At 39.3% G+C, this 15,742-nt stretch overlaps 2 protein-coding genes across 3 annotated transcripts; one reads left to right on the top strand and one right to left on the bottom strand.

Moving 5' to 3' along the window:
• Positions 1-256: 256 nt before the first annotated feature.
• Positions 257-9,372, bottom strand: jam2b (junctional adhesion molecule 2b). Of its 2 annotated transcripts, none has more exons than XM_015966164.3 (10): positions 9,226-9,372; positions 4,311-4,376; positions 3,718-3,828; positions 3,488-3,637; positions 2,548-2,729; positions 2,347-2,455; positions 2,162-2,269; positions 753-771; positions 615-663; positions 257-513 (listed from the first exon to the last, which is right to left on the bottom strand). In XM_015966164.3, exons 1-10 carry the CDS (start codon positions 9,365-9,367, stop codon positions 475-477), a joined length of 975 nt encoding a protein of 324 aa, XP_015821650.1. In that variant the 5' UTR covers positions 9,368-9,372; the 3' UTR covers positions 257-474. The 2 variants fall into 2 exon arrangements, with proteins under 2 accessions (XP_015821650.1, XP_054602792.1); XM_054746817.2 differs by lacking the exon at positions 9,226-9,372 and adding an exon at positions 7,792-7,919.
• A 2,253-nt stretch (positions 9,373-11,625) lies between these two features.
• Positions 11,626-15,082, top strand: si:ch211-160b11.4 (uncharacterized). The gene is made up of 6 exons (XM_015966165.2): positions 11,626-11,779; positions 13,081-13,698; positions 13,785-13,867; positions 13,950-14,087; positions 14,206-14,311; positions 14,434-15,082. The coding sequence occupies exons 1-6, from the start codon at positions 11,743-11,745 to the stop codon at positions 14,541-14,543; spliced, it is 1,092 nt and encodes a 363-aa protein (XP_015821651.1). The 5' UTR covers positions 11,626-11,742; the 3' UTR covers positions 14,544-15,082.
• Positions 15,083-15,742: the final 660 nt, after the last annotated feature.

Raw genomic sequence — 15,742 nt, 5'->3', positions numbered from 1 at the left:
ATTGATTATTAATTAAATTTTTCAGCATGTGTGTATAAAAGTTTTTATGCTTTAAAAGAGTGTTCAGTGTGTGCAGACACCTGTTCAACCACGCAGTAATCATAACAAAGATCATAAGACCATAGACATACATACAGGTCTGTGAAGTATTAAAAAAATGTTTTTAAATACACATTAAAAGATAAAAACTATTAGCTGAAGCCGATACAAGGCACAGTGTCATACGTGACATAATTTATATACAATTGTGACAAAATGCCTGCCGATAAAAACACTGTAAAGGTTTTAAAATTAATTTCACACAAAAAAAGCCTCATCTCAACACAAAATAGGCCAAAGGGGGCTGTGACAAATGTGATTCAGGTATGCATTTAGATGAGAATTATCAGAGCTGTACATGAAAAGTCTTTAAAAAGTCCTTTTTGAACTCCAGAGGGCGTCCGTCCGACCTCCAGATGAAGCTGTCGCTCAGCGTCAGATCATGAAGGACCGAGTCTGTTTGTAGTGTTTGAGCTGCAGAGGAAAAAAACTGAATCACTTCCTCTAATTAGCCGGAGAGCAGTGTTAGCAGCAAATGAATGCAAGAACAACAAGTCTGAGCACAAACAACTCACGTGGCGGGTGGGTGGAGGAGGGGGTGGTGGAGGGATGTAGGGCTTGGAGCTGAAGGGAGACGGCTCATTAGAGGCTCAGAAAGAGATCATTTAAAGAAAAAAAACTGAATAATAAGAGAGAAATTTAAATCTACTCACCTGTTTGTCTTCTTGTTCTCTGTTTAAAGGAACAACAAAGAGGAAAGGATCTGGGTCAGCAGCAGGAATCTGATAAATCTTCTCAGTCCATCAGAGTTTAGTCTTTACTACAGCTGCAGTTATCTATTTTTACTTTATTAAAATAATGTTTTAAATAAATAAGAGCTTCAACATGTGTTGCTTTAGATGGTTATCGCCACATTGAACACAAATCCTATCCTGGAGGAGTAATTAAACATCCCCGTCAAATCAGTCATATCAGCTCGCTGATAAAATCAGGGTAAGTGTTTCTGCATGCTGGTTTGCATTTATTTTACAGAAGCAAGATTACTGAGAAACCCACACGATAAAAACAAATGTCGATGTACTGGCTGTGGTTATTTAATGGAATGACAGTCCACCCATTTGTCAAATATGTGTATTAGTTTCATTCTATGATTAATTGGAAGCCTTTGCAATATTGATTTGTGTACTTTGATGTTGCAGTAGTGATAAATTGGTGATATTTGTGCAGCTTTAAGTCTCTTCATATGTAAAACTTCAATATGTAATTGAAAACGTAGCAACTTTAATTAAATTTGTTCATAAATCTGGACACAGAATTATTAATTTAGTAGTTTATGTGCAAGATTGCAAAGGTAAGAGGCTTAGTAAATAGATTTAATGTTTATTATTGGTCTGTGAGCTGAAAAATGCATAAATGTAAAATATTTTTTACTAAACTGATGTTTTCTGAACTGTAACTGCTGGCAGCTAAAATGGGAAAATAAAAACTATGAGAAAATAAACAAAGCATCAGCTGGAATCATGTTGAATTTCTACTTCTGGCATTTTAGTTTTATCTTTAACTGCAAATAAATGAGCAACATTTCTGCAAATTTAAAGATCAAAAGTTAGTAACTTTCTATGTTTTGTCTCTTTTGTCTCCGTTCAGTCACAATCACATTTCCTGCACATTCTGAGTCCTGAAGATGAGGAAAAAGAAGGGTTCAAGAAGCTGCAGCAACTATTTTGAGAGCAAACTTTTTGGTTTTGCAAATTTCAGCAACATGAGTGTGAAGCCTGTGACTGAAGGGAAGACACCTTGTGATGATTTAGAGACTTATTTGCTCTTAAATTAAAAGTCCTTGAGGCAAATTCCAGAACATGCAACTGTTTCATAGTTTGCATTGCCGTCTGCGTTCCTGTCGGGTCAGACGGGCCTCATGTTTTTATTGATTACTTTTTCTCTTTCTAAGATGTGGCAAGGTCTTTGCCCCTTGCAGTCCCAGTGTGGTCCATTGGATACTGTGCACCTTTTTGATTATTTCTTGCCTTTCTCTCAGTTTCTTGCCTAATCCTGCTGCAGCTAGCCCTCTGTTCAGAGTTTGCTGCTACACAAAATTAAAATAAAACTCAGTAGTACTCACTTTTGCAGCGTCCTCGGCGGCGGCAGATACAAACACAGATGCAGCAGAAAAGGACGAGCGCCACAAATCCTGAAGCGCTCGCTATTAAAATGGTTGTATTGAAGGGATCTGAAAGGACAGTAGATCTGTTTAGATTTGTGTTTTCATTTTGTAAAAATTAAAGTCAGTTTTTTTTTGGTACTTGCATTCAATGACGTTGAGCTGTTGAGCCACACAGCTCTTGGGAGCCCCGACGCTGTTGGAGGACTCACAGCGGTACATCCCTTCATCTGATTTGGATACACCTTTGAATTTCTGATCCAAACCAAGTATAAATGTAACAGATTAGTATTTCAGCTTGTTTGTGTTGTTTTGTCTGCAGGAATATAAAAACTGCATGTGCTGACCAGCGTGCCCTTGCTGGTGTCGATGCTGTAGGGCGTCTCTCCTGTGGACGTCAGGGCCTTGTTGTCTTTGTACCAGCGGTAGGTTGCAGGTGGCACGCTGAGCTTGTCCTTACACTGAAGCTCCAGGCTCGATCCAATGAACACGGAGCTCGGCACCTCGCAGGATGGAACGTGAGGAGGCACTGAGGTGGAAAATACAGGGGAAAAAATTCATCAGGCTGCAAAAAATAAAGTTTTCTGCTTAATCTACTTTAAAAACAAATATGAAATGTAAACAAGGTCACACCAGGGATACTATGCAACTTTTTCATATTTTCACATCCTTTTCTTGAGCCAGTATGAGCTAAAATGACCCTTTAATGAAATGTCACTCGGACCCCACCGCCCTCTGTGGCCAGAATACCGCATTTGCAACTTCAGAGTGTCAGGCCACACCTGTGGACTATGATCAATTGAGCTGACATACCTGGAACCGTAGTCTGCTTCCAGCACATTTCCTGCATGTTTTAGATCATGAACACAGCTGATTTGTTTGATTTAGTGATGAACCACTCCTGTAGAAATGAAGGCTGAGGAGACATTTCAGCTGTTAGATTAAGGTGTTAAAAATACGAGCGCACAGCGAGGAGATAAGTTTAGCTTTTGCTTTGGCCACAGATAAATAATAACGGACACTAAGGGGTGCGAAAAGCAAGTAAAGCTGCTTAGTATCCCTTTAATATTTGGTTAAAGCATCCAAGCTAAATAAAATTAAGTTTGTTTTTGGGTGATGTAAATCTACCTGCAGATTATTTGCATTAAGTTGCAATTCGAATTTCAGGAATAGTATCTTCATCTCGTCTGGTCATTTAAGAATTTGTTATTATTTATTTATTTCAGCAAAAACGATCTATTTTATGCATAAAATGAGTTTTGATGCATACTCAGGTTTGAACCCTACCGAGCACACTGAGAGTAACTGTTGCCTCGCCCAGGTTGACGTGGTCTTCACTGGCGGTCACCTCACAGCGGTACTCTCCTGAGTCCTTCTGAGTGACCGAGTGTATGGTCAGCGTTGCTCCTTCTATTTTAGACCGTCCTGCATAGGATCCTAAAGAGGAAGGCAAGCAGAGATGACTGGAGAAGTAAGGATTAGTGGTAAAGAAAGCTTCATGAAGGTCTTCCACTCACCAATAAACTTATTGTTAAAGTAAACAAAAGTCACCCCTTTTCCTTTCTTCTTCCACTCAATCCGAGGGTTCTGATCCTTTTCCGTCCTGAACTCACAGGACAGAACGGCATCTTGGAAAGGAAAACAGAATAACTCGTTTAAATTGTTAAGTCAAGTTGAGTAAGTGGTTTTTGGTGGCTGATGAGTACAACATCAAAAGGATCCCTATTTATTAAAGTAGTGGTTATGTGGAGTACCTGTGAGTATCTTACCTGCTGCAGACAGCAGTCAGAGTGGTTTTAGTTTAGCGAATTAGGGAGAAAATTCAGCTTAGTCACAACATCTAAAATAACAATTCAAACATAAAACTCTCATCTGGATGATTTTTGTTGCGTTTTCTTTTTGCACTTTGTCCCTTTAGCATCAGATACTGACTGTTGGTGTTGGAACACTGGAATACACAATTTGTTCAACAGCCTTGTGGTAAAAAAAACACATTGACTGGATTAACTTGAAACCTGAATTTTAAAAAAAACAACAGTTTTTTAAAAGTTAATATTTTGTGACTTCATCGGTTTGTCCTTGACTCTTTGGGGGATTAAAACAGTCTCACCTGTGTGTTCATGAATCTCCACTTTGGGTTTGCTGCTGCTGACCGTTACTGATAAGCAAACGGGGCCTGCAGGAGGACAGAAAATCAGTGTTTGCAGTTTGTTTAAGCTTGTTTGAGCAAATCCTGAAAAGACATTCCATCATATGATGCAGAGTTGTTTACAGCTTTGTGGGGGCCATGTTCAAGATGCTGCTTAGGGCAGTTTAAGATAGAATGTGCAACATATCGGTTGAATAGTTTAACACTAAATATAAACTAAACCTGATCAAATAGATCTGGTGTTGATAATTTACCAAAGGACAGATAACACCGAATCATCACATTCTATTAGAAACATTGACCCCAGACAACCACCCGGACCATTTTAGATGTGACGCACCCCAAGCCTGCTCTCTTCAGTGTGTATTGGAAGTTTCCATGACAGAAATCTTAGATGCCAGATTTTGGTAAAATGACACGATCAGTCAAGAGAAAGTCAAGTTTTAGCTATTTTGGGGTTAATTGGGATGTGTGCTTTGATGAGTTGAATAAATTATCCAAGGGAAAAATAAAGGTGTTAAGGTACAGTTGATTTTTCATAGTCGAAATTCATTCTGTAATCACTTTCCGCAATGTAAAAAACCCAAAAATTTTAGCAAAAATAAGTAATACAAGAAATGAATAAAACTGTGAACAAAAAAAAACTATTTATGTTCATGTGCACAGATTATACAAGAACAGGTATTTTAAGTTGTGTTTTTTAAAAATCAGTAACATGCAGGTGGACAATTCCTGCCAGAAAATGTATTTTACTAATTTTACATTCAGGGTAAAACTGGACTGCTCTAACCTATTTGAAGGTTTCTGTGTTTTTGTAATGAATGAGAATGATTAGGAAATGTGTTCCTTCCACCTTTATTTGTTATTTCAGAATATGGGTATTTATTTTGGTATGCTGTCTATTTTGTCCTTTAAACTACAGCAATTTGCAAATAACTTATTTATGACATAATTAAATATTAAAACTCTTGATTCAGATTCTAGAGAAGTTTAGCATGGACAGTCAGAACCATAAGATTTGTAAGGAAAGAAATAAGGAAACTGTCCAAACATTTTTCTCAAAAAGGTAGGAAGATAACAGTGATCTGTTTTCAATAATAATGTGCCAGTTGTTGCAACCATATGATGCACAAAAAATGGACACAGTTGCTCTCTTTGCATTGGCACTAGTCGAGTTTGGAGAGTGTGGAACCCACCCAATATGGCGGTGACCCTGCTGTGCTCTCCAGAGCCCAATGGGGCATCTATTTGTGCTGCCTTGAAAGAATGAAGAATTGCTAAATAGCTAAAAATGCTATTTTCTAATTCCGCTTGTTTTGTGCCATGGATTTCACATATCATGTCCGTGAATTTTAGACACATGTTAATACCAAGAACGTGCTTATTTTCGAATGGCGAGAACGATATTTTAGGTTTTGTGTGAAAATAAGTCCAGGACTACAAATGTGCTTCATGAAAGTGACGTCATCGAACCAGACAAGGGGAAAACTGAGGGAAAAGGGCTGTAAGTTCAGCAAACTTCCCACAGGAGGAAAGAACCACCATAAATCTGGTCATGAGGGAAGTAGCAGCTACACTAGGGGAGAGGAGATTATGTGGTGACGTCATACATGCAACGTGCCGATTCCTAGTTTGTAGTCATTCTAATTACGGACTTTTATAAGCTGATAAATCTCAAAGTACGTGACTGGCATGGTTGAAACACCCATCAATAGTTTTCATTAAAATTGCAGTACAACGTGTGTGCGATCCAGGGCGTAAGGCAAAGCGGATTAGAAAATAGCGTTTTTAGCCCCGTTGACTTGCATTCATTTTTTCATTCTTGCGAGGACCCATGGTGCGGATGTGACTTAGGTTCCCTAATATACTGTACCTCAAAGTGACATTGTGTATTTTTCCTGGCGATAGGAGGCAGTAGATACCTAAATTGTTGCAAGCAGTATTTTTGTGTTGGAGTAAGACCTTACCAATGGATCGCTATTAGGGTCAAAAAGCTCTGGGGAGTGCTAACTTCAGCTAAATAACGAGCACATCAGATGCCTGACAACAAGTGAAGAAGTAAATGTGTAAAACAACAATGTTTAACAATAGTGAACGTTTTGTAACTGTTTGTCACAAATCAGTAAATGCATTTTGTCCTCATGGGCTCCCGTAGAAGGAAACATGGCATCTAATGTGGCGTTGTCAAGAGACTTAGACTCGCTCCCATGCTTATTAGACCTGATTAGGCCAATATTTTTCATCATTTTGTTCGTTTTCAACTATATTTTGCTGGATATTTCCAGAAAAGAATGGTAAAAACTACACATTGTCCCTTTAATGAAACCTTAGAAAATCTTAATCTTTCTTTTTGTCCTCCAGGGAGTATTATTGTTAAGGAAGAAAATAAGGAGTAGTATAAAAAGAAGAAGGAACTTGATTTATAAAGTTAAAAGAGATCCTTAGTGGAAAACCTTCCTCTGAATTCTTCCACTGTGTATTTTTGCATTGAAAGAATGGAGATGTTGCGCTCTCTGCTGGCAATTAACAAAACAACACTGGTTTCCAACAGCATTTTTAAAAGATGGGAAGATGTGGAGTTGCTTCCCTCTAGTGTCCGAAAGATGTTACTACCCCTTTTTTTCTTTTTTGGTCGTAGAAGAAAATTTTTTGCCTTCTTATTTAATAAAGCCTTAAAAAAATCTTATTCTTTCTTTTTATCTTATAGTGAATGTTTAATTTAAGGAAGAGAAGAAAGAGGATTAGACAAAGAAGAAGTAATTTTTATATAAATGAGGAGGAGTGGAAAGAGAAGAAGGAAATGGATTTAACAAAGTTCAAAGAGACTCTTCGTAGAAACACTTCCTCTAACAACTTCCACACCCTGAATCGGTCTTTGACAGATGACGTATCGGGTGCTGTAGTGCGTTGCACGATGGGATAGCTGAGTGTATAAATAATGGAAGCATTGGTGGCTTTGTGAGCTGTGAGCTTATAAACCTGCAGAAAATGGTACACTTGTGTTGTGTGAAGGACTTCCATGTCAGGTCATGCCAGGTGCTCGCATGGTACTCTCACAAGTATGGATTCAGGTGTTAGGTTGTGGTTGGAACTAAATGTACTGTGAATTAATTATTACCAGGTGTTTTTCAGCAAAAATTGCCACTGGTATATATCCTTACGTAGTTTGGTGCAGTGTTGTATTTTTGTCTTTCCTTTTTTCTCTCTCTTTTTTTCTGCAGGTCTAAAAGTAGATTATTGTACATATTTCAGTGTTTTTTGTGAACCCTCTCCTCCTTTACTTTCCCGTCTTTCTGAGCCATTTCCACCTCCATGTTCTTTGGGATTAAAAACAACCGAAAGCATCTCTAATAAAGTTTTGATGTCAGGCGGGGCATAACAGCTGAATCTATCATGCTCCACCTGTGAGAGTAAAACTGTAAGGGTTGTTTTCGGCACTCACACATCAGTTCTGATTGCTTTACAGCCAGGACATGGAAACAAGCTGAGATCCTGCATGTTCTTACAAAACCAGTGAAACCAATGGAGGATCTGGTGCCAGGAGCGGTGGCGTACAGGAATGTATGTGATGCATCACTGTCTGACAGGCTGCTTCATCCCAGCCTGATAACCGCAGAGATGTGTTCCTTCAACCAGGATTAAAGACTCTCACACACACACACACACACACACACACACACAAACACACACACGCACACACACACATACAGCAGACAATGTCTATTTAACAAATGTGTGAAATCTTTAAAAGTCGTCTTTTTGCTGGGTTGTTTGAGGGATGAACTAGGAAGTTGTATATTTTTTGCATACAAATATAGTTTACCTTTGCAATAAAATAGACACCCTGTATGACAGTAACCAAACCCAACAAACCACACAAAAAACATAAGTAAATGAACCCAACACTCTTTGTGTGGGGAACGTTCAGTGTGAAGATACTGAGCAGTTAAGTCTTTTCATCTTTGCATGAAATAGATGTCTGCTTTGGTAAAGTAAACACAAGAAAGATCAAAACACACTCTCACACACGTCAAAGCTGCAATTACAAACATAAGGCGAGTTGTTTGCTGCCTTCAGAGCAACATCAAATGAATTTTTACTGACAGGAACTGGTCCTCCTCCCCGTCCAATTAACAGCCGGGTCAGTCAGAGGCTATCTGTGAAACTCAAACAATGGGATCTCAAACTCTGCTGCAGGACCGCGTGATCCATCTCATCTGCATGTGGATCTTGGGTTGAAACAGCATCAGAGCCAGATCAATGTAAACATGAAGCTTAAACACTCCCTCCAACAATCTGTCCTCCCCATACACACACACACACACACACACACACCCAGGAAACACTAAACACCCCCTCCTCCGCTGGTGCATGTGGGGGTCTGCACAAGCTCTGAGACACACAACTGATCAGTACAGTTATCAAGTCCAGTCACTGCTTTTCTAATGAAAGGTATAGATGAAAATCACTGCAAATGACTTTGCTGCAAATAATTTCAATAAAATTAATGTTTCATCAAATCCTTTAAAGAGGCTGAACACAAAGAACGTGTTTGCACCCGTACATGTCTGTTCAGGATTCGCAGCTATTTTCTCTTTAAATTATTTCCTCTTTAAGGTTTTGTTTTAAATCAGCTACCTAATAAATGACCTCATCCTAAAACCATGAAAAATGTGAAAATATTCTAAAGTTCACACTTTTTTAAACAGCAGCATTTACTCTTTTCTTTCATTTTATGCTGAAAATTCAGATTTTTCATCTTCATGTTGTTTCTCAATAACTTGTGCCAGCAAACTCATTTGTTTCACAATATGTGGAAAGCCTGAAGTAAAACAAAGTAGGGAACAATTTAAAGAATAATAATAATAAAGCTTACAGTGTAACATGAGCAGAAACAGCGCCAGCATCTCCATGGTCCGTCCAGGTTCTGGTGTTCTGGTCTGATGAGTCTGAAAAGATTCAACTCCAGAAGTTTCTTCTTCTTCAGGTTTCATCTGCAGCGGGCGGGGAGCACGCATTCATTTACAACTGGACAACTGTGAGGGGTGCGAGAGTCCACACACACACACGCACACACACGCAGAGGAAATATGAGCCACACAGGGGTCTGTGGGGTTTAACCTGCGTCAAATGTTAGCCTGAGGAATACAATGCCATCTCAGTAAAATTTACAGTCATCAGAAAGACGAGACCTAAAAGTATCTGACCTAAATGAACTTATTCTGATAGTTCAAAATATGTAGAACAAAGAGTAAAACTGAAATTTAGTGTTTCCTTTAAGCCCTAATTTCTGAGTTTGACTCTGATTTTAAAAAACGAGTCCACCATATAAAAGAAAAGATTATTTTTAAGTAAAGTAAACTAAATTCTGGACTGTATTATTGAGCCTGATGCACAAACTCCACTCAGATGGTTAAGGACCATGGTTTTTTTGCAGAAACTGTTTGCAGAGAGATCTGCCAAGTAACAAGCGAGTGTTATGCCAAATTCTGTTTCCCTGAACAATCTGATCCCACTTTTTGGCCTGTTCAACAAACCAAATATATCCCATTTTCACACATTCAGCTGTGAACTTGCATAGACTCACAGTGAGTGTTTTCAGGTGATTTGTACAGATTTGTAAATAAACATGTTAAAGAATCTTTTTCACATAAAGTTTTAGGGGCCAGCGTTACAGTGTTTGTTCAACAATTATAACTAAAGCTACAGGTTTCCTTCTAATGAATTATGAAAACAGGGCTAGTTCCAATTTTTTAGAGCTTTATATGATACAATTTTTTGTAATAAAGAATATTTAAATTTTGAAAATCCCATATTCTGCCATCTGATGGATGACGTAAGTACTGCAACACACATAGATCATTTATTTTCATTATTAGCAATTCATGATGGTCACATTAGCATTTAAACATTTTAGTTTTAAAAATAACTTTTCTGATTATTTGTGAATGCATGAAGCCTTAATGGGTTAAATTTGAATTCATCTTGAGTTTTGAGGACAAAACAGGATTTTTTCTTCTCATGAAGATGTTTCTGCAGACTTTCCAGTTAGAGAATTAGGCTAATACATTAAAAAAAAAAATAAAGTCAACTCTAACCTTCTTTTGAACAGCAGAAATGTTCCAGGAGCATGGATTTCTTATTAGTTTATATGTCAGTTTGTGTTTCATTAAATCAGTCATAACCAGACCTTGCATATGTAGCAAGGTTGCTGTTTTTTTTTATCCAATTTTATTAATTTCTCACCATTTATCCACATTACCATAGTTATTGTGCAACATAAAGAAATCAGTTTTCTATCTGCATGAGGAGGATGTCACAGCGTGGGTCCATGTGTCGGAGCAGGAGCAGAGACGGGACAGCTGCCGCTGAGCTTCTGTGTCCTTGGCTATTAGATTTCTAACCAGCAGCAGCATCCACACAACGACACATTGTTGCTGCCTTTGGTTCATGTGCACACATGCTTACACTTGTGGCCACATGCACACACAAACACACACAAACAGGCTGCTCATACACACACACACACACACACACACACACACACACACACGCATGCATGTGCAGAAAGCACACACAAGGAGAGGGACAGTGAAACACTAACCAGACAAATCTCAGCTGCAGCACCTGTTCACAATCAGCAGCCGCAGCTGCTCTGATTCAAGCAGGACACACTGATGTCATGTCACACACACACACACACACACATTGCAGCACTTGACATGTTTTACATTAACAAATGCTCTGAGATAGACCTGCTCAAGTGAGTGGAGGGTCATTTCTTTAAACAGCTGTGCTCTTCACAACAAACCTGTTAACTAGTTATAAGAAATCTTTACTCAACCAGAATTTTGTCATTTCCTTAAACATAAACCAAACTAAAGTCTAAACAATCTAATTATTTGTTCACATTAAATTCACTGAATCTGCTCATCACGTTGATGGGAACTTTTATTTTTCTTTCCATTTCCTCCTCTGAGATCACCTGAGAATAAATCATCAATGAAAGAAAGTCAATTATTTATTTTCTGTTTGAAGTCCAGATTAGAGTCTAAAAACTCTTCAAGTCAGACCCTCAACTATAATTAAAATCATCCATCAAGTTGCATTAATGTCTTCTATCCAAAAAGAAAAACTAGTGAAAAATGAAAACGTCTGCATCTTTTGTCCGTTTTAAGAAGGCTGCTTGAGTCAGACGGGAGTTTATTTTCTCCCGAAGAGACGAGGAACTTTTCCCCTCCATAAGGAAACAAAAGAGGGGAAACCACATTTGATAAGAGGAGGGGACGGTCATGCTTTATGACTTAGTGAGGATATAAAGAAACCAACCATAATCAGTTAAAACAGAGAGAAAGCAACAGGCATCACCCTGGATGATAGATTAGAGATTAGGATGAAGACTCTGGTGTTATTCTCACTGGGCCTCTCAGGTAACAGACTTAATTTCTGACTAGTTTAAAAACTGCTTTTTATTGTCTTTCTTTCTAGAAAATGTCTGTCCAAGGGTGGATTTTTGAGTTCATTTGTACTAAACCTGTTGTTATTTATCTTAAACGATCATCACATTTGTGTAATTGTTTAATATTTGGCACTCTGACTTCATTTAGGCACCTTTGTTAAGTTTTAACACAGCTCGCTGAACAATTCGTGTTTAAAGGCACACTTGACAGTTTTGCTCGCTTTTAGCACCTGGTGTGTTCACGATCTGAAACGTGCTGGAATTCAATTCAATTCAAGTTTATTTATATAGCGCCAAATCACGACAAGAGTTGTCTCAAGGCACTTCACATAATAAACATTCCAATTCAGGTCATTTCATTAAGCCGATCAGAAATAATGTTTCCTATATAAGAAACCCAGCAAATTGCATCAAGTCACTGACTAGTGTCAGTGACTTTGCAGCAATCCTCATACTAAGCAAGCATAAAGCGACAGTGGAGAGGAAAACTCCCTTTTAACAGGAAGAAACCTCCAGAGAATCCTGGCTCAGTATAAGCAGCCATCCACCACGACTCACTGGGGATCGAGAAGACAGAGCAGGCACACACACACACACACACACACACACACACACACACACACACACACACACACACACACACACACACACACACACACACACACACACACACACACACACACACACACACACACACACACACACACACACACACACACACACACACACACACACACACACACACACACACACACACACACACACACACACACACAAAGACAGAGTAATGTGTCTATAGTTATATTGTGATTTCTTAGTAAATATTCTATTTGGTGAGAGATAAACTTTATTGTATTTATCCTAGTGGATCTACAATTAAACGGATAAACTAGTAGTAGCTTCACCATGTCAGCTCCTCTCCTCACAAGCACCGACCTGCAGCTCTGAAGTAGCAATAGCGGCTTTCTGGTCACAGAGGGCAGTGGGGTCTGAGTGACGATTCATTAACCCCATGAAGGGTCATTATAGCCCATGCTGGCTCACGAAAATGATTAAAAAATATGAAAATATTGCATTTTATCCCTTTAAGTAAAATTAAATAAAGATACAACTTGAGAGACTAATCCTCTTTCAGCTAAAATCAGTGCTAAAATATTATTTTGCGCAAATCTGTGGTTGTTTGTTGTATTTTCATTTATTCAAGCTAACAGTGTCTTTGTAATTGGCTATCTGAAGTTTTCTGTGTCTACAAGTCTTCTTTTATGTCTGCAGTTGCCTTGGGGAAACCGATGTTGACCCCAGATGTGGATCAACCACCTGCTGTTAGAGGTGATGCCCAGAGTCCTGTCCTGGGAGACCTGGTACCTGAGCAAGGTCATGTGGTGGTGAAGGATCCTGGACCACAAGTCAATCTGAACTCCAGAGAGCTGCAGGAGAAACCAGCTGCTGTGGCTGAGAAGATGGAGGTCAAAGCAGAACCAGAGGTCAAGATGGATGACCAAGTTAAAGCAGAGCAAGAACTAGAACCTGTGGAGGGAGAGGTTGAAGTAGAGCCAGACAAAGAAATCGATCTCCACACTGACGCTGATTTTAAGGTGGAATCAGAAGTTCTGTTTGACTCTGAGAAGGGAAAATATGAGCCAGTCACGGAGAATGATGATGAGGAAGAGGAGGATCTTGTTGAGAAGAAAAAGGATTTCCAGGAAGGTGAACCTGAGATGATGGTGATGGAACCGCAGAAGGTGCCACAATTAGTGAATTATTTCTCTGATAAAGAGACCGTGATGGAGATGTCCTCCAGAGAAGATCATTCACCAACAGAGGACAAAGGTCTTCAGATTAACGTGGGACAACAGCAAGCTCTGATGAGAGGAAATGCCACGAGCTCAGGTAAATTCAGTTTAGGGTTTGTTTCGTTTATTTTATTTTTCAAAGACTGGAGGTGGAGGCTCTTGTAATTTTGTGTTTCACCACAGGGGGGCGGTATTGCACTGGCACGTTCACTGGAGGAACTTGTTACCAATTCTTCAAAGAGGCAAAGACTCATGGGGATGCTGAGGTATGATCATGCAGGGAACACACCGCAGACACTTGTAATGCAATGATCTCATTCTTCATCCCTGTTTTCCCTGTTTCCGTAGATGTTCTGCCAGGAACAGTTTCCAGGAGGTCACTTGACCTCCATCCCAAACCAGAACATCCACATGCATTTGATGAGTCTGATACTAAAGGAAAACGGAGCTTACACACGCACCTGGATGGGAGGACTACGACTGGATGTGTGTGTTTAGTGCATGTGCACGATTCCCTCAAGGGATGCTGGGAATTTTATTTCATTCTGTTCCTGCAATAACAGCACAGTACTTAAAGTGAGTCTTCTATCTGATTATCTTCCAGAGTCATCGGTTCATCTGGATGGACGGATCTCCCTGGAGCTATGATGACTGGCTGCCAGGAGAACCCAACGACACAGCAGGAGTGGAGGACTGCGTGGAGGTGTTGGGTACTTATCAGTATTTTATTCTAGCAACAATGATGGCAGCCTGATTGCATCCGTCCGTGTTCTCACGATGTTTGATGCGTTGATCTTATAAAACTGATTCTTGCTCCTTTTTTCTTTTCCAGGAAATGGGAAGTTTAATGACTTCACTTGCTGGGAACCTCAGGCTTTCATCTGCTCCTTCCCTCTTGATACTTGTGCAGGGAAATCCGTGACAAGCTGCCTCTCAGCCTGATTTAAAGTTTATTCAACTGTTTTCCTGCCATATGTCAAACAACAGGAACCATAATCTGATAAAACACCCCGGATGATTTCATCTGAATGAATAATAAAACCGTCCTGTCAGTCGAGACTCATTTTGGGATGCAGAGCAGTTTTAAGTTTGTTTTCTGCTTTCTTTACCGGTAAAAATGGGTGGAGTTTAGTTATATGAAATTATGTCACATGGTAATATGCTCCAATCAGATTTCAGTAACATTTGACTTGTAATAATGACAGCTGGTGGTTGTTTTATTTGTTTCTGGAGGTTTTTCTGTCAACTTTTTATGAAGCGGCAGCTTAAAAAATGGATGTGGAATTGTGTAAAATATTTTTCGACCACTAATTTTGTTATAGTCTGCTTCCATGAGGCCAGACTGTCTTATAATCTTCTTTTTTCAGAGTTTTTATGTGGGTTTTGATTGATTCTTTGCTCATTTCTGTCCTCGTACTCGACAAAAGCATCATACCATACAGTGTAAGCTCCAAATAATTATAAAAGGATAACTGAAAAACTCTGACTTTGTACTTTAATATGAACATTTATAATTACAAGAATGTTTGAATGTTTCTTTCTCTTCACATGATATGATTAATAATAACTTAAAGAGACAACGTTTGTTAAAAACCTTCATGAATTAATGATTTATTGCAGAATGTTAAACTCCCTATCAGGTTACGTAGTTCGCTTGGACACTGGCGGGGTTGATGTGACCCATTTACCAGGAAACCATGAGACAGGCATCCCTCTGTGAAGAGGACAATGTGCATAAACCCCCGGCTCATCCCGGCCCATGTACAGCGAGTGTTCTGTTGCACACTAAACCCAGAAGGTCCAGGGATTTCAGAACAGAATCAGGGAACGGCCGATTAACTGAGTGACATGTGTGCATTTCAAGGCTCAAATTCTTTGCCACAGCTGTTGAAATTCACCTTTCGGATCTAAACAGTCTGCATCACTGCGAGCTAATTACACGTGGGGTTCTTTCATTAAAGCATCAAATAACACACCCTTTAAATGGCTGCAGCTTAACACCCGATTAGTGATAGGTTCACACACTCTTGCTGCTGAAAGATGCTGCTATGAGCCTGCTTTTCCACCCCCGTGTGTGTGTGTGTGTGTGTGTGTGTGTGTGTGTGTGTGTGTGTGTGTGTGTGTGTGTGTGTGTGTGTGTG

Source organism: Nothobranchius furzeri, chromosome 14 (assembly GCF_043380555.1).
Source record: "Nothobranchius furzeri strain GRZ-AD chromosome 14, NfurGRZ-RIMD1, whole genome shotgun sequence".
Lineage (NCBI taxonomy): Eukaryota > Metazoa > Chordata > Actinopteri > Cyprinodontiformes > Nothobranchiidae > Nothobranchius > Nothobranchius furzeri.
Note: the sequence above shows the minus strand (reverse complement) of the source record. Positions and strands in the feature narration are given on the sequence as shown.

What these genes read in the sequence shown, in the direction of transcription:
- si:ch211-160b11.4 (XM_015966165.2), top strand. Translation starts at nt 11,743, where the DNA reads ATGAAGACTCTGGTGTTATTCTCACTGGGCCTCTCAG. An exon ending in AGACTCATGGGGATGCTGAG is followed by an intron (nt 13,868 to 13,949) that starts GTATGATCATGC and finishes CTGTTTCCGTAG; the next exon opens with ATGTTCTGCCAGGAACAGTT. An exon ending in GGACTGCGTGGAGGTGTTGG is followed by an intron (nt 14,312 to 14,433) that starts GTACTTATCAGT and finishes TTTCTTTTCCAG; the next exon opens with GAAATGGGAAGTTTAATGAC.
- jam2b (XM_015966164.3), bottom strand. Translation starts at nt 9,367, where the DNA reads ATGCGTGCTCCCCGCCCGCTGCAGATGAAACCTGAAGAAGAAGAAACT. An exon ending in AGTTACTCTCAGTGTGCTCG is followed by an intron (nt 2,730 to 3,487) that starts GTAGGGTTCAAA and finishes TTTCCACCTCAG; the next exon opens with TGCCTCCTCACGTTCCATCC. An exon ending in ACACCAGCAAGGGCACGCTG is followed by an intron (nt 2,456 to 2,547) that starts GTCAGCACATGC and finishes GGTTTGGATCAG; the next exon opens with AAATTCAAAGGTGTATCCAA.